At 36.7% G+C, this 23,769-nt stretch overlaps 3 protein-coding genes across 4 annotated transcripts; 1 reads left to right on the top strand and 2 right to left on the bottom strand.

The window, feature by feature from the left end:
* Positions 1 to 1,389: 1,389 nt before the first annotated feature.
* On the top strand, positions 1,390 to 6,504 carry LOC149048026 (uncharacterized). The gene is made up of 4 exons (XM_089200301.1): positions 1,390 to 1,543; positions 3,101 to 3,189; positions 4,264 to 4,423; positions 5,364 to 6,504. The coding sequence occupies exons 1-3, from the start codon at positions 1,486 to 1,488 to the stop codon at positions 4,366 to 4,368; spliced, it is 252 nt and encodes an 83-aa protein (XP_089056427.1). The 5' UTR covers positions 1,390 to 1,485; the 3' UTR covers positions 4,369 to 4,423; positions 5,364 to 6,504.
* On the bottom strand, positions 5,050 to 7,555 carry LOC113673037 (uncharacterized). The gene is made up of 3 exons (XM_089200293.1): positions 7,441 to 7,555; positions 6,338 to 6,440; positions 5,050 to 5,732 (listed from the first exon to the last, which is right to left on the bottom strand). Exons 2-3 carry the CDS (start codon positions 6,417 to 6,419, stop codon positions 5,281 to 5,283), a joined length of 534 nt encoding a protein of 177 aa, XP_089056419.1. The 5' UTR covers positions 6,420 to 6,440; positions 7,441 to 7,555; the 3' UTR covers positions 5,050 to 5,280.
* A 5,813-nt stretch (positions 7,556 to 13,368) lies between these two features.
* On the bottom strand, positions 13,369 to 15,763 carry LOC149048025 (uncharacterized). Of its 2 annotated transcripts, none has more exons than XM_089200294.1 (3): positions 15,652 to 15,763; positions 14,814 to 15,167; positions 13,369 to 14,086 (listed from the first exon to the last, which is right to left on the bottom strand). In XM_089200294.1, exons 2-3 carry the CDS (start codon positions 14,857 to 14,859, stop codon positions 13,644 to 13,646), a joined length of 489 nt encoding a protein of 162 aa, XP_089056420.1. In that variant the 5' UTR covers positions 14,860 to 15,167; positions 15,652 to 15,763; the 3' UTR covers positions 13,369 to 13,643. The 2 variants fall into 2 exon arrangements, with proteins under 2 accessions (XP_089056420.1, XP_089056421.1); XM_089200295.1 differs by lacking the exon at positions 15,652 to 15,763 and adding an exon at positions 15,277 to 15,377.
* Between the last annotated feature and the right edge of the window lie 8,006 nt (positions 15,764 to 23,769).

Below are 23,769 nucleotides of genomic sequence, written 5' to 3'. Positions count from 1 at the left end.
CGTTCATAGATTTTCAATGTAAACGAAACTTTGCCGAAACCGTAAGTGTTCATTATTTTTCACATCCGAGACATCTCTTTGAAGTGTCGTGCGATTCACTCACTGCGCCTCAAGTCTGAAGATCTGCTCTTTTCCCTCGGTTCCTTTTGCGATTCTTCAAAGATGACGAAGGCAATGCGAAAAATCTAATCATTGGAGGCTACCGCTGATAACTCGAAAAGAAAATGCAATTATTGGTCATTGGTACGGTTGCTTCTATCACGTTCAAATTTTCAGACGCTGATGTCTCACCTCTTTTCAGGAAAACCAAAGGCACTCATTTAATTTATTTTGTCACTAATAAAGGATACAGCTCACTAAAGCTGAGCGTTTTGTTACAGGTATACATATTGCAACGCATTAAACACAAGAAAAGCCGAATCAGAGTGGTAATTCCTTATGCCCCCACAGGGATATGCCACAGTCTTGAGTAACGATCGATTATGGAAGGGCTACTTTTGAAGTTTACGCAAAAAAGGGAGGAGAAGAATGAGTGAGAATACTTAGTCTGATTAGCACGCTGCTCTAAAAGCTTGTTGTCGTATTCAATAGTAAAGTAGCTTGCGTGGTTCAGGGCAATAGATCCTTTATCATTTACATGTGCAATACTTCAGTCTTGAAGCCCGAAAAATTCAAACTGGAATTCTTTTCACATGCACCACCTCTCTGTTCTTTTATTGCTTATTTGTCCCGGTTGGGGGCAGTTTTACAGACAACAGTTCATTATAATTGTCTGTCCTTTAGCGCTTCGAGGGCTTATCACATGGACATTTTCCATTTCTAGCTAATTGTTTGAAAGATGTAATAAACAGGCAGATTAAGAAATATCCCCGCCTTCCTCCAGCCTGCTTTTAACTCTTCTCCTCAAAGACGCACATTTACCGCTTAATTTTACTGGAGTCTCGGACTGAGATACTCGCCTGTGACGTCAGCGAGTGTGCACCTTCTTTTCACTCCAGAAAAAATGTTTAGATGGTGGTATTTCGATCTTATCCAGCCACGTTGAGAATGTTAAGACAGAACATTTGAAGAAAATGTTAAAAAACGAAATGGTAGAACCACACAGTCAGAACGCCTATCATCAGCAGACACAGTGCAGCGACGAATGCTATCAAAAGAGGCAGAATACACAAAGGGAAACCAGAGAGATGTTTCTTCTAGCTGCTAAATACTGTAATTTCATCCATTGTCAATGCGTAAAGCTCTTTGACTCTCTTCTTGTTTGTTGTTACGCACCTGTCAATTCCAACTCAGCGACAGCTCGAGACCGCAGGGAGAGCATGGCTCTCCACTAATATTGGATTCCCGAAGAATTAATTCTCCCGCTTTGAAGTCTGGGAATGACACTGACACGTCATGTAACATAAATAAAGGTGCATTTAGTGTAGCCGTAGAAGGTACAGTGGAAATCAACGCCGATTTTATTCGAGCGTGCAGGTCCATCTAATGGGGCGCAAAGACACCGAGGGAAGATCTGATGTAGAAAAATTCAGAAAGACAATTGGTGAGGCTTTTTTCCTCTTTTGCATGATTTTTTTCAACGACTGTTTAGTGGTGCGTAAACCCTCTACATACTTCTTCCTAGTCGATAGCAGACACGGTAGCGCGGTGGTCATTCCAGAGAATTTTCATCTAATGAGAATATTACATGCTGTAGTCCACTGAACCATATTTATTTCCTCTGAGTTTCTTAGTTCTCGCTCATTTCAAGGTCAGTTTTTACTTAATGAAAACTGGACACAAATGTTGGCCGCATTTGGCGTTTCTGCATAAGCTGGGGTTAGGACCATGTTCTTTGGAAAATTGATTCCTAGACAGGACCTCAGCACACAGGACTGGGGACCGTTAGAAGCTCCCATCCAACATATGCAGATTTATTATTTTTTTGGTTGATTTACGTGTTTATATCATAACACACATTGAATAAAATTTCTTCATAACTGTGATTCATTATTTAGTAGGCAGTTCATGGGAATTGAGAAATGTTCAGTTGAAAAGAGTATCGAGGGTAATATACCTTGCTATAACACCAAATTTACTAAACTTAGTGTCAACAAAATGCATGGCACTTAGAAAGGAGGAATACTAATAAGATCTTAGGAGGTAAAGGATACTGATAATTCTTTGTTTAAGGATTCATATTCTGTTTACCCAGTTGTTTAAAGAGCAGATATTACTATCGAACTGATAAATGGCTATCCAGTGGATAAGTATTAACAAAATGTACTGCACTATTCATCTGATAGGAAGTTATCGAATGGATAGTGTTCACTGGTCCAACCTTTGAATTTCTAGGAATTTTTGATTAGTGTTGTATTTCCAAGTATTTATTTGTCAATATTCCTTTGTCACATCCTTTTGATATGAAAAATTAAAGGATAATTCAAATTCAATATTTATGGCAAGTTTAAGAATGCCTATGGGCCATAAAGTTTTAGAGCAAAAGAACTCAAAATAAATGAATTCTGAGTGAAGCTTCCTTGTACTCTTAGTGGGCTCAAATGAGTCCTTTCCTCCCTGAAAAACTATTATAGAGCTACTAACATGTTGGTATATCGTCTGTTCCTCAACAGAAAATATTATCCTGTGATGTGATAGCTATTTGCATTTTCTACCTTATAGTACAGGTTTTCTCATGCCTGCTACGTTGCTTTTAGAATAATTTAAATCTCCTAGTTATATTAGTCTTTGAATTTAAAGGCCTCCAAGACTGGATCATACAATGCCTCTTGGTGTAGACATTTAGCTTATGAACTTGATTATGGTAGAACTGACAAACCTGATTAGGAAATTCATCAAGTTGTAAAGACAGTGTTTAAAGTCTCAGTTAGCTTTGTAGGTGCACTGTTTGTAAATGCTCAAATTGGCTTCTTTGCAAATGTGTTTGTTTGCTTGTTTTCTTTTCCTAAAAGTGAATGAGAGAATGGTCTTGTTGACAATAATTTGTAGTTTATTTTAGTAATGAGTATAATTGAAAGAAACTGTTTTAGTTGGTATTTTTAATATGGTCATTTGTCTCAATTTTTTGTAAATTTTTAACTTTTTTGTTATTTTAAACCAGGAAAACAAGAGTTTAAAGGCCGGAGTAAGAAGAAGACACTATCTATTCGTGACAAAGCTCAGACTAGGAATCACAGGGGAACAATACAGGTGAATGTATTCTTTCACTAGGATTTTGTATATGAATTGAAAAGGCTTCAAAATATTTAAAAATTTTATATACAGCGTGCTGAAGTTGGTTGTCAGGAAGCTGCTTACCTTGGCATGAAGATGCAGTTTCCTCATTAGATTTCCATATGGTGATCCTAACTCTGTATTTTTTGGTGGCCATGAACACCTATGTACTTGTGGGAGACAAGGATATTGCCCTAAAGCCCTAGACTCTCAATTTTTTGCCCTGATTCAATTTTGGTTATAATAATGATAATGCGGACAGTCAATGATGATATCAATAAATTATTGAAATAAATTTGAATAGACCTGCGTTATGTTGAATGATTTTTCTATGTCAATAACACTTTTTTGGAAAACCTATCATAATTAATTCAGTGGTTGAGATTATTGAAAGATTCAATCCAATTAATTAGCCTGAAAATCAGGCCCATCAACATTTTCTTGTTGCTTTAACTCTTGAAAATTATGATATTTTTTATTTAACCTATTGCTAGCACCATCAATGGAATGGCACAATGAATGTCATGGTGAAGATGTTATTGTTATTATTATCATTGCTATCAATATCGTTTTTATTAATTTTACACTTTTCATGTTTTAATTGTTCCTTTTTTGGTAACAATCCAAATGTTAGACATGATTTGATGGTACTCTGGTTTACAGATCTAATGAATGTAACCAAAGATGTTACAATTCACAGACTCAACATTTCAACACTCCTGTCTAGTGCCTTCATCAGGGGTGAACTTTACTATATAATACAAATGTTGTTGACAATTAGCCATAGACATAATTCTTTGACATATAAGGTTCCCTCTTATCCTCATGTCGTGGGTTCCATGGGATGTGTCCCATGATTAGCTACTGAGTTTGGGTCAAAAGGTCAGAGTTCACTCTACATGTACAGTATTCCAATAAAAGACCCTCTGCTATTACAGATCCTCTCCCCACTGACATGTGCCCAAATATATACAAGCCAACCTTGCATTTTTCTTTAGCTTGCACAGGAATTTTGTAGCTTCAGTTTATTTCATTGTCTCCCTTTAATAGATTGTTGTGTTATATCTACTTGTCATCCTTGCTGTCCTTGTGTCGCTGTACTTTGTATTTTACACTGTATATGCTGGCAACAAAGTCAAAAGCCACCACAGCTGACAAAAGCAGGACAGAAAAGTGTTGTAGCTGGCAGTGGTTGGACTTCAAGAGAGAGGTACATGACTTGGCTTAATTAATCAATGAAACTAACAGTTTCAACCTCCCATATTCAGTGCAGGTTTTTCTTTAGATCATCCCTCTTTGTCCACTGAAGCAGTTATGCAAACATGTGAGCTATAAGTAACATGAACCCCAGGGGGACCTGGTACCTCTGTTGCTGAAAATTGCTTAGAGAGATTCTCTTAGGAGGAGGAATCCTATCTGTCTATAACTAATGATACCAACTTCCTTGCAACCATGAAATGTCCCTGTTTTTTTGCTGCACCATGACTGTAAGGAACTGCAAGACAGCTTTTTTTTTTTTTTTTTTTTTTTCAAGTCATAACTCAGTTCTGTAGCCTGAAAGTGAAACAATGATACCTCTCATAGCTGCCAATCCAACAACTTCCTTTGTGTTACCCAAAAGTGACTAAGACCCCCTTTTCCAAAATTATTTGCTACATGGTAGGTTCCCCAGTTTCCAGACTTTCGTTCTTAGTTTCTTAGGTAGATACTGATAGTCAATATTTCTTTGTTTTCAAGATTTTTCTCAGTCCCTAAATACTAGAGATTCTTGTTTTCATGGTTTCAATGAATATTGGGAAGTTTTCTTCTCTAATTTCTCAAGATTCTAGTCAGTTCCAATTTTTATATATTTATTTATTTTTATTCCTATATTTTACATTTTTTATTAGTTAGCTGATAATTGTTCGAATGTTCTCATATTAAACCTAACATTTCGCCGCCAACGAAATGTTTTCATCAGTATGGATACTTCACTTTAAAGATTTTTATTTTAAGTGTACCTTCGCATAAACTGCAACAAAAACTTTAAAATTTAAATTGCAAAAATAAGTATAAATTGTTATTGTGTTAATTTTCGGCATTAGCACTAAAGCAAAATAAACACCAATCTTCACACTTTCGTTTACTGCTTCGTTTCTCCTTCTTCGCAGCACAACCTCCGCGTGGCGGGAAATGAACCTCTATGCCAGCCGTGCACATTTTCCCGCTAAAAAGCATCGCGCGCGAAGCGGCGGAGACAACGCGTCTAGAAACCTCCTCTCCCCAGGCCTCGGGCCAAAGTCTTCGCACTTCTTCCTCAACATACATCAACTGCCTGCAAGGAATTTTTTTATAAAAGTGAAGTACCGTGGAAGTAACTGGTCTTTCATCTGCTGTTGTGACAGTTTCGTTGATGACTGTTCTGGTGAAACCCCTGCGTTGGAGTTGTGCAGTCTCCAGTTTTCTGAGGACATCATTCACAGTTGCTCGATAGTCGTGGTTGAAAACACGAATTGCGATCTTCTCGCCAGCATTTGATTCTGCAAGTAATAACAGCTTTGATCAGTCTACGACAAAGTGCGAGTTCAATAAGAAAAAGTCATACATAAGGTCTGTACCAAAGCTAGGCAGAAGCCATAGCCATCGAACTCCTCGAAGTGAATTTTCAAAATACATGTATGTTATGCAGCTAAAAGAAAACGACGATAGATGAACGTATCAGGCACGTGGTGTTATGTTGATGTAACCCCAAACTTTTCCCAACTTATTAACTGAGAAATCTGCAGGAACTAAAAGATAAAATTGGTATTTTAACTCTGGATATTTTTATTAAAAGCCTATATCTTGCTTGAACGAGGACCAATGAGCATGTTGATTGTTACTTTGTGGTGACGTTTTGTGAATGACTGTGAAGACGATAAACAGAAAACAAAAATAATGTTAAATTTTCTTTTTATAATTTTGCATAGAAACCCTTACATGTAGATTGTCACGCTAATTATTGTTTCCAGTAACCAGAACACTTTGAATTGTTTTCACAACAGGGTCTCGTTGTTAAAACCCTTTTATAACCATTGACAGTTGGCAGGCTGCTGTAATGTTCTCATTTGAGTTAAAAGAAGCAGCTCTTTGCATGGTTACTCACCATGATCAGTCTGCCGTGAGCCTGTTGCAATTATGAGAAGACTGGAAACCAAAATGGTCATACACCACGTGATATTCTTCATTGATAACGCTTGTCTGAATTACTGTAAAGAAGACAAGAAACAGTAAAGGTGTTTTAGTGGACTGACACGGTTCACTGCCACACGGTTCTGGGTGTGTCACTCTGGAACAGTCGTGCGTTTACTTAAGAACCTTGTGACCAACCAAGCACTTCGCCAGTCTCGACTGCAAATCAAAGTTTAATTTGCAACCAAGCCCACTAATTTGGTTTCTAAGTTTTTCTTTAGCAGCCTTCAATTGGTTTCAACATTACGCAAAGTGTGTTTTTGCAAGACGAATGCGAGTTGTTTTGAACCATCGCTAGCGATCGTTTTCATCAATGTCGATTGAAGACCCTTTGTCTCTAAGATAGGTAATAACTATTCTTTATATAACCATATAACCATTTCACTGAATTGAATAGGGCGCTAATAATTGGAAATATCTCTAACTGAACTTATGCAAGTGAAAAAATAGATAATTATTACATCTGCACTCCATTTTATAAATGCCTATCTGATTATGGGATCAAAAATCAATTCGAACGTAAAAAAAGACGAAAATTAAAAATTGAAAAAAAATTCCCAAAATTGTGAACTAGCTATATACAAAGCATCTTTTTAGCGTTTCGTTCGTTGTTAATTCAAAATGGTTAATGTGAAGACTAAAGGAAAGCTTTTCTTCTTTTTTTCCCATGTAGCTGTGTTGTTTGGCGCTACAAAATTGCGATTAGAGCTGTTTTCCTTCTTAAAAGTTTTCATTATTCTTATGATCCTTATCAAGAATATATTATTGTCAAGTACTAGAAAGGTCCACCACTGATATGAGACGATTTTCAAAAAAAGAAAGCAAAATCAAAACGATTCTTACGAGATTATCTCAATTTGCTTTTACTACTTAGCGAAGTCTGTCGCAAAATCGACGTGTAGGGATATGCTCCTTGTCTTTTAGTTGATTAAAATTTCGTGTGGAGCGCACGTTCTTCAAAAGCACTTAATATACCCTACAATAGACAGATTACGGTCATAATAACACTGGTCTTACCTGATCTTTGTTTTCAACTTTGTATCCGTAAGGTAACGCTTGAAATGGAAGAACGGTGGAGGAAATTTATATGTTTTCGGCCGCCGTAATAACGAGTTCAGCCGCTTTCACAAAGATCTCGCTGGTTAATTAGCTGTCATTAATAAGGAAACGCCTGATAGCTTTATTATCACTCTTTTCAGAACTTCAAAGCCGCAATGGGCAATTTCCTTTAGAAAAATTAATTCGAGGAACTCAATTTAGGATAAGAGGTGATGACCTATTATCACCTCCTCCCAGAAAATGAATTTTCCTTAAGCTGCTGCAAGAGAGATCCTGTTTTTGCTGAGTTAATTGTTCGACGTCTTTGTTTTAACTCGGATTTGTTACAATAAATTACGTATTTTTCCCAACCAGAAAAAGATACGATAACCAAATGAGTGCGAACTTTTCGACGTTGTTTGCTTAATAGCCCTGATGAAAGACTCCATTGATGCCTTCCGTCCTGTGACGTCTTAGCACTCAAATGGTTTAATACCTCTATGGTTTTAAGCAGTTTTTGTTTCAAATATTTCACCTTTTTGGTTTGTTTTCTTTTTTTCTATGGGAGTGCGGTTAACGAATAACTATTTTACAACGTTACTGTAACACGTAGGAGTGCAACACTGCGGCCCCCAATGACCACAGAGGCTTGAGTCTATTATGGAAGTTTTTTTATTTTGATACTCATCAGTTTCGTTAATCAAATATTCACGAGGCGCATCCTGTTAGATTTTTAAAAACCTACGACTGCTACGTTTATGTTTTTCTAGACTTCTACCCTTTCTTGAACGGAAGTCAAGAGTCACTGATTTAAAATGTAATTCCACAAATTTTTTTATGTCAGCGACATTTTCTAATCAATAAGTTACAAAGTCTGAGGATTTTGATTGCCGAGGGCGTCCTCTTTGTATAGCAATGCCATCTCTGAACACGAAAGATCCAAAGTATGATTGAGGATTTTAAAGAAGTGCGGAAAACCGTAGGAGGTTGTCATTATGGTGGTAATGAAGGCGAAATGTTACGAACTGGTGTAGGAGTTGTCTCCGTTGTTGTCGGTGTGCGTGGAGAAGAATAAAAATACCGGGACACCTTCTTTATGTGATGAATTTTTGATTAGTCAAATGGTTCTTTCATTCTTAACAATGTCGGAGGTTGCAGCTAAAAGGAAAACAAACAAAGCTGCATCACCACGTGGCCTTCTAACGGAAGATTTGTTATTGCTGAGAAACACCTTATGAAGTTAATAACTCGTAACACAGTGCCGCGGCTGCCTGACGTGCTCCTGTCGAACAGATTTAGTCAAGTAACTAAGAAGCTTTATATTTGCGGTCAGGTGTGTTTGTCTCAGCTGCTAAGACATAATCACGACTTGCATGACTTGGGTTTAAACTATATAGTGAAATATTAATCTTGGGCGTGTTACGTGGGCTTTACACGTCCCAACGTGAAAATCTTAGAAGGTTCCAGCTTCTAAGGCCTAATGTGACGTTTGAGTGTTTCTTGGCGGTCCAAGTATTATTAACACTTTTGTGTTGAAGTGCCATTCGAGTGCCCTTCCATTAAATGGACTTCTAATTTTGATAAAAGCGATCAAATTCTAGACTCATTTGAGCATCCTTGAACTCCCAAGATCTCTCTTTTAGCTGCTAAATATTTCCTCGTTAAGAAAGACAAAAAAAATAGAGAGGGAAAAAAAAGTGAAAAAAAAAATGATAAGATGCTGGTTGATGTATTGACATTGTGAGAAGTTACACCTCAATCATTTCTTAAAGTTGAATGGTTAAAATAGCTGACACACTAACGAGATCATAGTAGTTCTTCCTACTGCAAAAGTGCAGTAAATAGGTAAGGTTCTCATAAACTTTTCAATAGAAACTTATGCGAAGAAATAACAAGGCCGTGTAATGTCTACCCTGAACGGATAACAACAACTTTATTCGCACTATACAAATGCAGTTACAAGTTTATCAACAAAAGAGACAGTAGCTGGTCACCCAAAACAACCTAAGAGATAAACTGGCTGGTTAAGTCTTCCTATGTATTATATTCATCACCTAGATCAGCGGCGACGCTCCAGAACGATGCATCTTTTCGTGAGATTGTTTAAAGTCGTTTGCTTATTAAGATTATGAAATGGTTGCTGAAAACTCCCCTTTTAGCTCTTTATCCGGAAGAGGCTTCTAAGCATTCATCAAGAGTTGACATTCATCTCTGCGATAGGTAACCTTGAGGATGCTACTTATTGACCGATGAGACTAACATCATTTTTATGTCAGTTCTTGTGAATCACTCGAATGGGGGTACTGCTGTTTTTTTACTCGTGTCTTCATGATGGTAAAAGGAAAGCCGGTCTAGTTGAGTCTGGAATTTGTCTCGGATTCCTACAATAATGTAGGAATTTGAAACTTGTAACTGTATTTGTATAGTGCGAATAAAGTTGTTATCCGTTAATGGCTAGGTGTCTTCGAAAAATTTAGTGTTACACCAATTTAAGATCATCGATGCATATCAAGGAGTTTACCCCCTTGAAGCTTAAAAAAAGAGGCTTTTTCAACTTCCTTCAATTTGTATATTGAATTTTAAGATTATGTACCCTCATAAACCATGGAAGTAGATTCCTAGATCGCAAATGTGTATGAAACAGCTCTTTTCGTGCATGTTTTACGCATCTGATTAGAGAAAAAGTGAACTGGAGGTCTTGTGCATGTTCACGTGCTTTTTGCTTAGGCTGCGAACAATACGCATTTTTTAAGCGATTCCGGTAGAGAAATACTGTTAAGCTTTATTAAAATATATTTCGCCTCAGGAAACCCTTCTTTATAACCCTTCTTTCTATCAACCCATGAGGGAAACTGTAACTAGCAGATATCATAATATTTTGATACCCATCTGGCCCAGGACAACTTATGCTCGTCATACATTGAAAACCATTTTAGTTCGCGACTGATGGTAATTTATTAAATGGCAAGACAACATTGAAAGAATCGGACCAAAATATTAGATAATTTAAAAACTCCCAAAAGTGGCTGATTCATGTAACTTCTCCCTAAAATATCCAAACTCTATCCAGCAAACAGATAATGATAATACTGAAACTTATCAAGCAGTTATCTTGATCTTATATCAAATTCTCATAACTTATTTACAAGTAAATGTGTAGCAACTAGAAGGGAGAATTAACAATCAGATCTTGGGTATTTAAGGGTTAAGCGAAGAGAACAGAAATGCTTCCTCTCAGCTACTGACCTCAACAATGCTAGTCCTTTACACACATTTAGGTTTCTGTCAGCGACAAACATTCAGTGAATTGATATTCCCATTCTTAGCGCTCAGAGGCCTTCTGACACAAAGGTATGCTATACTAGTTCTTATTGCATTGTGTTAACCAATGTTATGATAATATAATTTTGAGATGTAAAGAAGATACTTAAAAGATTGAGAAATATATCTAAATCAAGATATTTATTTAATACTGTTAAAGTTACCATAAGATTTGTTTGAAAGAGAATCTTTCAGACCATCGAATTGTATGAGAAATTAATTTTGTGAGATTTCTATCAAACTTGGCCACAAACAATACTGCCGGAATAAAAAAGAACTCTATTGAACTTAAAACAATTCAGGTGCCTAATAGAAAATTTTTTACTAATTTTGCAACAGTAGTGACCCTCATTTATAATTCACAGAGAATAAGATAAGTATAGAACGATAAATACTTAGCAAAAATACATGCCGCCGTGCATAAACTTGAAGAAGTGAAAGCTCGTAGGCAAACCATTCGGGCCATAAAATGTATTTGAAAAACCAAACGCGGCACACTGCTTTCCTTTCTTTTTGGGAGAAAAATGAGCTTTATCCAGATTTCGGCTAGGACTATCCATTTTCCTTAAAAATCGAGCAATTTTACTGCCCACGTACAAATTTCACTAAAAGCGCTCATAGAGATTTAACACGAGTCAACCCCAGCCTCGCTCTCACATGTGCGCGTTTGCATGTTCAATATGGTGCTAGGAACTGTAAAAAGGTCTATTCGGAGTTAGTTAATCATTGTCAATCACCCAGTGGGAGTTAGTGTTAGCTAAATAGTGATCGAAGGAAAGTGAAGTGAGGAAAGTGAATATGCTGTAAATAGAAGTCAGCGGAAGTTACAGCCGCCGGGAAAGACCTAAAAGGAAGGTCTAGAGTCCATGGCGCATCCACTATACGCTCTTCAGCTAGTTTCCCCCAACCACGCTGCAAATAACGGTTATGTTTTACATAGCATAGTAAACTGTAGCACTAGTCCATCGAACCGCCATTTCTTTCAAACTTGTAATGATTACTAGCATAGAATAATCATCGTCGAGGCTTTCATACCATTTATCACGAATATCAAATAGTTATAAATGTGAAGGCGAAGAGAATTCCGTGTTTTCGTGGCCCTTTTCTGCCAAGAGTAATTCTCCATACAGTTGTAATTAACTGTCAGACAAACCGATAAGGTATGTAACGAAAATCATCAGAAGGAAATATTGCCAAGATGTAACACCGAATTAAACAAAGAGGGTGAATAAGCTTTCAGATCTCCAGATTGAAAGTGTGAAAAAAAGAAAAAAAAAAAAAGAGAAAGACAATATTTACACATCACTGATGAAGTTTACGAAGCCGCATTCCTACCACAGAGTAAACGATGGCCTAAAGCTTAACTGGTTAGGTTACAGAAGGAGAAGTTTAAGTTCGCGGTTTTGGACAATTTTTCTTGCGGTATTTCGCTGATTTTAATCTCGAATTGCGGTATATTCCAAACCTGCGAGAGCGGCAGTGTTTTAATATTTTGGGCGGTAATAAAATTTATCATATTCCTTCGCTGTTTTCTGTTTTCCTCGATACATATGTCGATTTTTGTACTTGTTCCTTTTTTTCAGTCTACAAAAATCCTTCTGACGTATTTTAGACTCATATGTTAGCTTAATGGTTATTATACCATTTCACATTTTACGCAGATGAAGGGAAAAATTATGTACATCACTCCTCTTGGGGTTGTAATTCAAAAAAGTTTTTGTTTTTGTCCTGTTTTGTTTTTTTCAATGTTTCCCAACGTCCTTGTAGAATTATTCCGCTGGTAAATCGATAGGAAGTACAATGTCCTTATTGTTAGTGGTGACATGTTCGTGTTAAACTTGACTCGTCAAGTGGCACATTTGTGCTGCACATAATTTCTCTGAATAAGCGTGCACGCATTAAAAAGCGCCCTCCCCCGAATCAGCGTCCACCCATCAGGCCATTTCAACAAACAAGACCCCCTCTCGAAATGGTTCTGCTCCTCCCCCACTTTCCTAAATAGTAGGGATGCAAGGAAACCTGTTTTTATTCCCACCTTAACAACAGCGGGATCAGTAAAGGTTCAGTAATAGTTTCTTGATAAGTGCCCCCCTCGATTTAGCGCCCTGGTTCCAATGAGAGCCTCTCCTTTAAGCCGAAATTTTAAAAATGCCCTATTGTTATTCAAGGGAATTTGGCATGCTCAGTGTTTCATAAGCAGATGAAAATTTAATACAAAATTCAAAAACGCAAGTGTAAACAGGTCGGTCACAGACTAGACAATTTGTAGCTTTTTGTCAAGATTTAGGGTCAGAGGTCAAATCTAATATTCAAATTGTTTTCGTAGCTTGTTTATCTTAATTCATTTTAATATATAGTATTTGACATGTTTGTAAATTTCGTTTACCTTGCCACCCGGAGTCAACGCAAAGCGTATGAAAATTAAAATACCTTTCCTTTTTTCGAAGATCTCCGTCATAACGTTTAAACTAAGAGCGTTTTGATCGATATTTGCAAACTTTTAGTCGTTTCACGTGGTTCATGTGTTTCAAAGATGTGCACTTGTTGTTTACGACGCGGCGTCGTAAATAATCACTGTAATTCACATTTGATGCAAAATAGCCTTTATTGTCCATATCAGGAGCTTAGTTGCCTGCCTTGTCTTCACAGTTTTGACTCAGCGTGTGCTTGGCAAATAGATCTAATTAATGATTACATTTTTCAGTTTTACATTTGAAGCTTCTAAATGAATAGTTGACAATTGTCACTGATCTGCTACAATACTATCATGTTTTTAAAGATCGATGTAATTTTCAAACTAGTCAAAAATCAGTTGAAGTTTAAGTGTCAGCTAATGCTAAAATTACAATTTAACGGCCGGTTTACTGACTTATTGACGAAACTCGGAAGCAAAAAAAGCAATCGGGGTTTTGACAGCGTAGCTTAATTCCACGCTTTACAACTTTCTTTTTCTGTTGACAAGCATTTTTGGGAACATGAATTTCAATTCCGGCGGTACATTGTTGATTTTCCCATTTTTTCATTAGGGCTTCTTTTCGAACTTGGTCTGAAACATCTTGTCCCCAGATACCAGGCATACTTCTACGTAATTCTTCTTCGACTTTTGTGATATTATGGCAGGGGACGATTTTCTTATAGCGGACGATGAGATGACGTAATCCTTCGTCTGTTTGGGTAGATGTTGTTTTACTGTAACCCCGCTCGATCAGGGCTGCTCTGCTTAATTTTCTCTCTATTTCCTCTTGGTTAGCGGTGTAACTTCTGTCAAAAAATCGTATATCCACCTTTCTTTCTGCGGTTATACCTTTTGAGAATTTACAAAGAAAGGATTCTGTCTCAAATTTTTCATTAAGGAATTTCTAAAGGCATGCTTATAGGAGGTCATACTCACTCTACGTCTAGCGAGAAAAAGCCAGATGAAATTTCTGTTTACAAGTGTTTCATGTCAAAATTATGGAATCGATAGCCTAACATTATTTGAATACCATATGACCCGTGAACAAGGTATCTAACGGGAATAAATGTTGTTGTTCATAAGATAAAAATCTTTAATGTAGACCAAAATTCGTTATTTTTTTATGCAAAAGCATCTAAGTTGATCGCTCGATCCACATAGGCGATGAAGTTACTTATGTCAGCCTAATAGAATACCCTACATCTTCTTGATCTACAAAACTTTACCCCATAGTAGTATGTCCTGATAAATATATCATAAAAAAAAAACATGTCCGCTTTTTTAGCCGAAGCCAAAGTGATCAGCCAAAAACCAAATGAGCAGCACATTGCGCCAATTTCGAAATGACGGCATTCAAACGTCCAGTGTCTCAGAATCTACAGTCTCACAATTTAAGTTTGAGTGTTACATATACCTTGCATCATCAACGAAAATCTACCACGTATTACGATTAAGCCGAAATGATTGTAGAACCAAGCACATTATTATGATCCAATTTAAGCTTTGAATATCTTAGAATCAAAAGTTTGACAACTTAAGGTGTTAAATATATCCTACATCATGAACAAAAACATACCTTGTATTGCGGCTGAAGCCAAAATGATGACGAAAATGAGCAGCATGTTTCGCCCTCTTTGAAATGATGCCGTTCACTGCTTCAAGTGACTCAGAATTACGCTTCGACAACTTTCGATTCGTTTAAGTGCCACGTCGGTGTTTATGTATTTGAATATTTATCAGTAGGTACTCTATCCAATAATGTGATTGAGGAAGTAGCACAATAGGAAGTCTAGATTCTTTCAGTTGGAGCTCTACAAGCTGCTATTGGTAGACGTTATTAATGTTCCTCTTTGGTTTACGTTTGAAGTACGTGATGGTTCTAATAGGACGTCACTAAATGCTTGATGCCGAAAGCTTGACACAGCTTGACCTAGCATTTAATTTGGAAGAAAGTATGTCGGTGGTTGTGATCTATGGATATTCGTGAAGAGCTACTCAAACTATGGACAAGTGCAACACAACCTCTTCACAACAGTTACCTTTGAGACAGAATAGAGGGGCCGTTGTAGAGAAGTAGTCGTTTCGATAAGATATGGAGTGTAACCTTAACACCAAATATTCCTGAAGTTCAATACCTTTACAATCAGGGAAAAGAAACTACAGAATAACGATAATACGTTGAGACTAAAACTAAAAAAAAAATAAATAATATATATATATATATATATATATATATATATATATATATATATATATATATATCTTAAATTTTTAGACCATAAATATCGATAGAACTAAACGAGTATGCAGGCTTGCACGATTTGCGCTTTCAGAGCTACAGTCATTTTAAATGTTCATTGTCAAGAGAAAGCTCTCCGGCAAGGGTTTTCTGTTGCCCTTGAAGAAAAGGTTACCTCTGTACAGAGCTATTCGTTGGCGATGCTTTCATTCAGCCTTCTATTCACTGATATTACTTTCGACATCACAGCGAACATGAAATTACAGGCGGTCAACCAATCGTCAATCGATGGATCAAATAATTAAATTAGAAGCGCGAAATGATTATTTACCCGCGTGACAGTTTGCCCGTCACACTTTCAATTATTACAAGTTATTAACAGTACTTATTTCCCTCACATTCGTTGGCGTTGTTATGATCGTGAAATACGACAATGCAACCAAACTTTCTCCGAGAAAAATCCCAGATTTCCTTAATTTCGTTTTCTTTTTCGCATTTCCTGTCCAAAAGAAGGAAAATTGACCATATTTAGCTTAAGACCGCATAACTACTTCTAGTCGTGAATTGACACGTCCGGTACAGAGTTCGCTTTCCTGTTTTTGTTGAAAAATACATTTTATTACAACGTAATTCTGAATGGGTTGGTTAAACAGACTTTGTTGAAGACGTAAGGCTAGATGTAAAGACAAACAAACAAACAGGCATATAAAATAAATAGAAAATGATACATAGGCGTGCGTACATGTGGAATTTCTCGTTCAACGTGTATGAAACTATTGCTAAATGAAAGGAAACGCATCTCCGCTCTGTGATCATAACAGGATATCCCACCGGTATGTCTCCGCTATTTTAAGCTTCAAGTTTGAAAAAATGTAATCTAATCTCCTTTTTATTATGAATTATGCTAAACCTAGTAAGAGAAAGCGTCGTTAGAGTCGAAATAATTGCTTAAAAGGTGTACTTAACCAATATAAATGTGCTGCCAGAGTGTTTTTCACGTTCTGACCAAAATTTTCGCTTTCCGCTTTTCTCATGGAGGCCGGAAGACAGTTCGTCAAACCAGAAACGGAATTGCGCCTGTCGAATCTTCCAGATATGAGAAATTCCTCAATCCCTCTTACTGACTATTATATTATAGGCAAGAGATCTTAGGAAGCTCTACTAAGCTTTTCCGATTGAATGCTAGACTATGAGCAGTCCCTCCTTTTCGGCGAAGTCCGTCACAGTGAAAAAAAAAGTTGTTGTTAACGCGCGTGAGTGAGGCGCTCGAGCCCCTCGCTCACGGAGCTCCCGCGGCGCGTCGATTTCCCTCTTAGAACTCTCCGCGGCGCGCTAACGTCAACATTTTTCCGCTGATTTTTTTTCTTTTTTTGACTCGCACCACGGCTGCTCGTAGTCTAATTGAACGCAGGGTGTTATTGTTGCTCAATCCCTAGATGGCTTTTCATATTAAATCTTTAGGGTTACGGGTATTAAAAACTAATTCTTAAATAACAAAACAGTCGATTTTGTACGGTCTCGGTTGAATGTTTGTGATAGATTTTTAGAAGAATCGGATGATTTCAGTATTTATTCTCCCGTAATCATGCACCTCACCAAGTCATATGACCCCATCCCTCCCCACCCCGTTTCATCGAGCTCTTCGCTTCCTCACCGTAGTATACAAGGCCGTCACTTGATCGTCGCGCTGCGTGTTAATGTTCTCCCAAAATATGCCCTTGTTGTTTGGATACTCTGTTGAATCCGTTGAAAAAGCAAAGGAAGAACTTCGGTAGAGTGTGATAAGAGTTTACGGAAAAAAGAGGGCTTTCGTGCCTTACGATTTACAGACAACTTAATTGTAGATAGGTATGCGTTCAGATATAGTGCATGTCTCTTCTATCACTAAGTTGGAATTCATGAAGTCTGTGTGCTTTGTGCTTTCGATGTTAATTTTTCTGATTCAAGCTGTTATTTTTGTTGTTGTGATTGGCGAAGGCGTTGACGTGATTTGACCATGAAACTCAACACAATGGCGATTATTTCGATTCATTCATGATTTCGGTCAAAAGCTAAAGGTCGAAACTTGACCTCTTTAAATGTTCAAAATAACGCAGACACGGATTTATCCTCTGAGCGGGTTATGGGGCATGCATTAAAACAAACGGTGGAATAGTGTATTTAACTAAGGACATTGTATCAGTAGGTTTCTTGTAAACGATATCATCACAGATTATTATGAAATGAGTCAAATCCAATCTTTTAGGATTTAGCACTTCCTATTAGAAATGTAACTTAAAGATAATTATTTTAATTCATCACTGGATCATTTTTTTTCATTTCTCTTTTGTTGTTGTTGTTGTCGTCGTTAATTTTCCTTTTTTTGTGGCTCTCAGCTCTCAAGTTGGTCCCGTGTGAAGGCAGCATCCCCTATTTGATAATCTACTCCCCCCTCTCTGTTTGACTTTTTCCATTGCCTGTCCGTTTAGCATTGAATCAAATGTTGTTAACCAAAAGTAATTAACAAGTAACCTCTCCCCGTAATATCTAAACATCATCCAGCAAAGAGGTCATAAGAATACTTAAACTTATCAGTTACAAGCTGTTATCTTGATCTAATACCATATTCACACAACTAATTTACAAGGAAATATGTAGCAGCTGAAGAGGAGAATTATCAATCAGATCTTGGGAGTTAAAAGGTTAACAGAATCTACGTATCGATGACTCTGGAGGGTGAAAATATGAATCATAATTCATTGTTAAAGGGATTATGGCAGATGATGGACAACGGGCAGGGGGAGTTTACCAAGGTGAAGGTTCAGGGGCTTGAAATGAGTATCCCATCACTAGATTTGTAAACCTTCAAACAAACCTTTCCATGATTTCTCCTCAAGTGAAGCATACGTTTGATGTAGATCTTGTATTGAGACGAAATACTTTGGTTGCTTGAGAAGATCCGTTCACTTGAGATTTGCAACGACTTGTTTTTGTACAAACATCCTGGTCTTGGGAAAATCGTGTCATGGACACTTGAAAGAAGGCTGTTGCAAGAGGGATGGTACTAAGAAAGGTTGCGGTTTAATCATGAGTTATTCTCTCTGAGCTCATCAATAGTCGCTCATCGAGCCTAAGAGACAGTGTCACTCAAGTTCAAGCCGTTTCGTCTCTGATCGATCCATAGCAGATTTTGCTCATAATAAGGACTAAAACCCTAATGTTTTCTTTAATTGCCGTAGTTACGAGTATAAAAACCCAACGCGTATAACAATGGCTGTTTGTAAAACCTATAATTTTTACGGATGAAAACAGATCCATTTGAATAACTAGAAAATATCGAAAAATAATGGCGTTAAATTGGATGACCACAACAAACAAAAAAAGTTATTTTTACTGAGAAAAAATGTTTTTTTAGATACAATTGCTCAGATTCTTCGTTTTCCTTGCAACATCTACACCTTTGATGGTCTTTAACCACCATCTTGGAAACACGTGAAACGTGTTTTCATAACTTGGCATTGTCATGACATTGAATAGAACTATGGGTAAACAGTAGACTTTAAGAAAAGCAACAAACTCTTACAGACAAAGCAGTGGCCGCAATATTGTTTCGTTGCGTTAGATAGGTTAGCAGGTTTTAACTTGAAATTGGCGCACTTTTCAATGGTTTGATTTGCTTTTAGTTAATCTTCTCATCCAATTGTCTATGCATGACTACGAACATTTTAGGGAGCTACTGCGCCTATAAAAGATACACACGAGGGACTTTCAGGGTACACGTTAGTAATTAAAGAAATCTCGAAAATGTCACAACGAAATAATAGCTGAGTTCAACTCGGCAGCAGATGAAGTACATTTATTTAACCAAACGACTCTTTTAAACGATCTTTAGATATCAATTTTAAAAATAACGTGAAGTTTGAGTAAGCACTTAGCGTTCTGTTTATTACGGTGCTTTTAATAAAATTCCCGCCTTTTTTGCGCCGTATTTCATAGACATGTACGGTTCAAATTATGAAACAGAACTCTCTGTTCGATCACAAAGGGCACTCCTAATTAGGCGCTTAACTGAGCTTAAAGAAGCCGTATCCTCTTGTGTACCATTTGCTGAACAGAATTTACTCTGTTTTTCTGCCTCTTGTTTTGATGAAAATACTACGTGCGTGATAACATAAAGATGGTCCATCATCAAACATCTTTTACCTCAAAGTTAATACCAAGCGGATTACCATCATAAAAGGACTTCCTTCACCCAATAAGAGCCGTGCAGTGCATGTGCACAGAATTTATGAACCAAATCTCCTTTGTCAGATAGAAGAGAATTTAATATGGGAACCAAAGTTAGTGTCAATGAAGTTGAATAATTCTATAGGATGGTGTTTACACTGAAACAAGTGACGAGATTATTAGCACCCACTAAAGCTCTAGGTTGGTATTAGGTGATGTTTTAAATTCATTCTTTGACGACACGTACAAAAGTGCAATTCGCCATGTGTTAGATATATTGTGAAATGCACTTGTAAAACTCGTAGCTATAGCTACCATCCAGCTCCCGGCGTCCAAATGACTTAAAATAAATGGATTTTAGACAATACTGAGACAAAACGAAGGCCCAAAGATCTGTGTTGTATATTGAATGAGTACTTATTGGTTTTGTTCAGCCTCCGGGGTGTAATCAGGTACCATTTATCACCAAAGATCAAATAAAAAAGAACAATTATTGTCTGCTAGTGCGTGAGATTTTCCGAAAAAAAAATTTAATTTGTTTAGATTGAATTGAGAAAACTGGAGATTTTTCGAAATTAGCTACCAATGATCTTACATATATGTTCAACTACCACCGAACCTCATTTGTAAGACTTATCTAATTTATTGCCATAATGCTTTTCAATTGCTCACCAAGTATGTATTTATGCGTTTACCTCCTTTCAGTCTTGAAGTTGGGCCAATTTAACAGATGATAGAGGCTTGGTTTTTTTTAAAATTTTATTTTTATCAAAAGACCAAGACCAATCAGGTTACGTCTTGAACTTTAAATTAACCACCTTTTTGCCGTTCCCATTATGTCTTTTGTTCTATTATTTGTGATACATGTGCCGACGATTTTGTTGAGTGTGTGGAACTCAAATGTCGAGAGCACCTGGATGACAAACTTGGAAAAAATTATACGTGGGTGCATATACCGCTTAAAAGTTAGTTCCGCGTGTACTTCTTATAATTTGGCGATGGCTTCCTCTTGTTCCGTTGAGCATTCTTTCCTACATTATTTTCTCGACACTAGGACAACAGAGACGGAGAGAGGCCAAATTACTTAAATTAAACCTGATACGAAATGTAATCAAAAAGCTAATGGTCAGTGGCCCATTTGATCTGTGTGATATAATTTCATGAAAGTTTTGACGAGCAACTGTTGTTTGATTTTTTTCACCGTCGAAATTGGCTGGAATCTATCGTTATTACTGTTTGATATCGTAGTGAATTTAGAAACCTCAAAGCGTTGAAAATTTTTGTGTAACTTATCGCAAGGATTAAATCTTTAATGAAAAAGCAATAAGATTTCCTTTAATGTACAGGTTTTTACGGGCAAATTAAATGTTGTCGCAAAGATTAAGTCTTAATGAAAAAGCCTTAAGACTGCCTTTTATATACAAATTTTACGCGCTAATTGAATAGTGTACAATGGATTCTTTCTATGGCAAGCAGACGTTTTTCTGTGTTGCGATTCAAAGATTAGATTAAACGTTCCCCGCCGAAACAGACTATCATATCTCACACTCTTTTTTTATTTTAAATTAATTTTGGGCCAAAATGCCTGCAGGACATAGGTAGTAGGTTAAAAGTTCATGTGGAAAACGTGGTTAACAAACCCCAAAAGACTCAAATTTGGCCAAGTGTACCCTTTTCACGTCCATAGTTTTGACTTGGAACCAAAGGAATGGCTTTATTGACATACGGAAGGCTTGTTAAAGCTGAAGTGCAAACTTCTTTTGTTGTAAATGTTTCAGTGTTAAATATCTAACTTGAGAATGCTAAAGCACGTGGTTAAAGCAGCGAACATGATAACAGGAAGAATTTTCGCTGCAGGAAGTAAATGTTTCTATTCCGGTCCCAGTTTCGAGTCGTGTTTAGCATGTGTTGAGTTCGCTTTTCAATACTCTGCAAAATCGATGAATGAAAATTAATTCATCTAGCCGCGTTTTATGTTATTTTTAAACTACGAAAAGCAAGGCGCTAATTTATGATATCAATCTCCAGACAGCGGTCCGTTTTAACCAAAAGGTCTGCTGGTTTTGTTCCTTCGAGGAAGAACAATGCTACAAATTTATTCGTCTGTGATTTGTTTACGCGTTGAACTTCGAGTAGAGAGTGTATGAATTTCTGTAGTTTATGAATGATGGCAAATTGTGAAGACGACTCCGTTTTATTTTTCCATGTCTATCTTGAAAACATGTTATTTTTATGTTTGCCACAGCTCAGTAATTTCAGAAAACCTTGGCAACGACATACCATACCTTCAACCTTATTTGCCAAGACCTGCGCTAATATTTCCACGTGTTACCCGTCTGACAAATACTACGGGCCATGTTTAAACTGAATACTTCTAAACACTGAGGCATTGTGCCTAAAAAGATTTGATCCCTTTTTAAAATCATCCATAGCGTCCTAACACACAATTGTTTGAACGATATCCTCCTTTGATATAATTGCAATTAATCTCTTTTTTTTATTTTCATATAAGTTCACATTACCACTATTCAATATCGTTGAAAAATGAACAAGAAAATGGCTTTGTTCTTTTTTAGGAAGGTTAATTTGGGGTACATAGCACAAAGCCGAAGAAATACCACAATTTTATATTGAAAGCGGAGACCAATTCTATGAGGTATATAGGTACTTATTAAGTCGACGAGTTTATTAGGCCACATTCTTGGCTTATTTTAGTCAAAACAGAATGTGCCGGTATTATTTCGCGATAAAAACCTAGGAACGGTCCGATATCAAGAAACACAGTTTTGTATGAATCCTTTTGAAAAAATGTATCATTAACGTTGTTTAATGTTCAATTACCAAGTTAATGGATCATTTGCCTCCCATCGAAATCATTTAAGTCGCTCTATAGTTTGATTTATTAGTCTTTTGGAGGCCATGTTTCAGCAAATGATTGGGAAAGACAAGTGTTTGGAGAGAACGGCTCAAATACAAAACATCAACAACACAAATTCAAAAAACGAGCTGGCATTTGCTCTTTTACAGACATTTCAATGACAGAGTCCGCAAAATAGACGGAGTTTAACAAGGATGAATGTTGCGTGACAAACTTGTCACGATTGTCTAATAGACTGAGATGTAGTTTAGCGACTTCTTCGCATTAAAGTTCTTTTTTCATGTTGATATGTTTGAATATTGCCTTAAAATTTACACTATATAGGACTGTAAAGTATTTTGATCATTTAAAAAAAAAAACTCGTCGGGCCAAATGGCAAGTTAGTTACACTGCGTAAAGGTGTGCTAATGGCAATTATAGCATTCATTAAAGACCCAATTCATTAAATTGAATATGTGCTTTGTTTGTTATGCAGAAATAACACACGCTAGCTGTCAAAGGAAGTTGTGTTTAATCTTCTTCTTTTTTATCTAAAAAAAGCCTAGAGAAGAGATCTCCACAACCATCACTATATGAAAGACTCAAACTAACCCACCCAAAACTTTTATTTCGCTATCTGACGACTTTAGAACTACAACTATAAAATTGATAAGACAGTTGCACCTTTCATACTTCTATTGAATGTAAAGGATCCTTCTAATTAAACCTACTAGTTGTGAATCATCTTGACAAAATATACTTAAGGTCTGCAAGTTTTTTCGGAACATCGTTATTGAGTTCTTTTGTTTTCCAGAGCACGTGTTTCATAGGCTGCGAAATGGTTTACGTTATCAAAAAGCATTTTGTAAGTTTTCACTGAATCCTGATTTCCCATGACAACAGTTTATTTTGTACCATTTAAAGAGGAGATCTCTGTAGAAAGAGGAAAACCGAAATTAGTTTAGATGCTAATTGAAAATTAGAAAAAAAAATAATCGCTCTTTAAAGCCAAAAATTGGCTTTCTCTGTTAACCTTGTGTAACATAGGCTGATATTAACCTCAATTTAGTAGACTTGGCACTCGTTTTTAATGATCGTATGCAAACTCCCTCTGAAGTTAAGAAAAGCTTTTTTTTTTTTGTTCAAGCATTTAATAGTTGTGTAATTTTTAACTTGGTCTTGTATAATATTGTAGTGATGGGGAAGTTATCGTTTCGCAGTAAGTCAATC

This window comes from Pocillopora damicornis, chromosome 3 (genome assembly GCF_964200805.1).
Source record: "Pocillopora damicornis chromosome 3, jaPocDami1.2, whole genome shotgun sequence".
Classification (NCBI taxonomy): Eukaryota; Metazoa; Cnidaria; class Anthozoa; order Scleractinia; family Pocilloporidae; genus Pocillopora; species Pocillopora damicornis.
This window is presented reverse-complemented; position numbering and strand designations above follow the sequence as displayed.

Bases quoted from the DNA above. Each gene is read 5' to 3' on its own strand.
- LOC149048026 (XM_089200301.1), top strand. From the start codon at position 1,486: ATGGGGCGCAAAGACACCGAGGGAAGATCTGATGTAGAAAAATTCAGA. The intron at 1,544-3,100 runs GTGAGGCTTTTT...ATTTTAAACCAG, and splicing joins AAAATTCAGAAAGACAATTG to GAAAACAAGAGTTTAAAGGC. The intron at 3,190-4,263 runs GTGAATGTATTC...TCCCTTTAATAG, and splicing joins ATCACAGGGGAACAATACAG to ATTGTTGTGTTATATCTACT.
- LOC113673037 (XM_089200293.1), bottom strand. From the start codon at position 6,419: ATGAAGAATATCACGTGGTGTATGACCATTTTGGTTTCCAGTCTTCTC. The intron at 5,733-6,337 runs GTGAGTAACCAT...TATTACTTGCAG, and splicing joins CTCACGGCAGACTGATCATG to AATCAAATGCTGGCGAGAAG.
- LOC149048025 (XM_089200294.1), bottom strand. From the start codon at position 14,859: ATGCTGCTCATTTTCGTCATCATTTTGGCTTCAGCCGCAATACAAG. The intron at 14,087-14,813 runs GTATGTTTTTGT...AATTCTCAAAAG, and splicing joins GGCTTCAGCCGCAATACAAG to GTATAACCGCAGAAAGAAAG.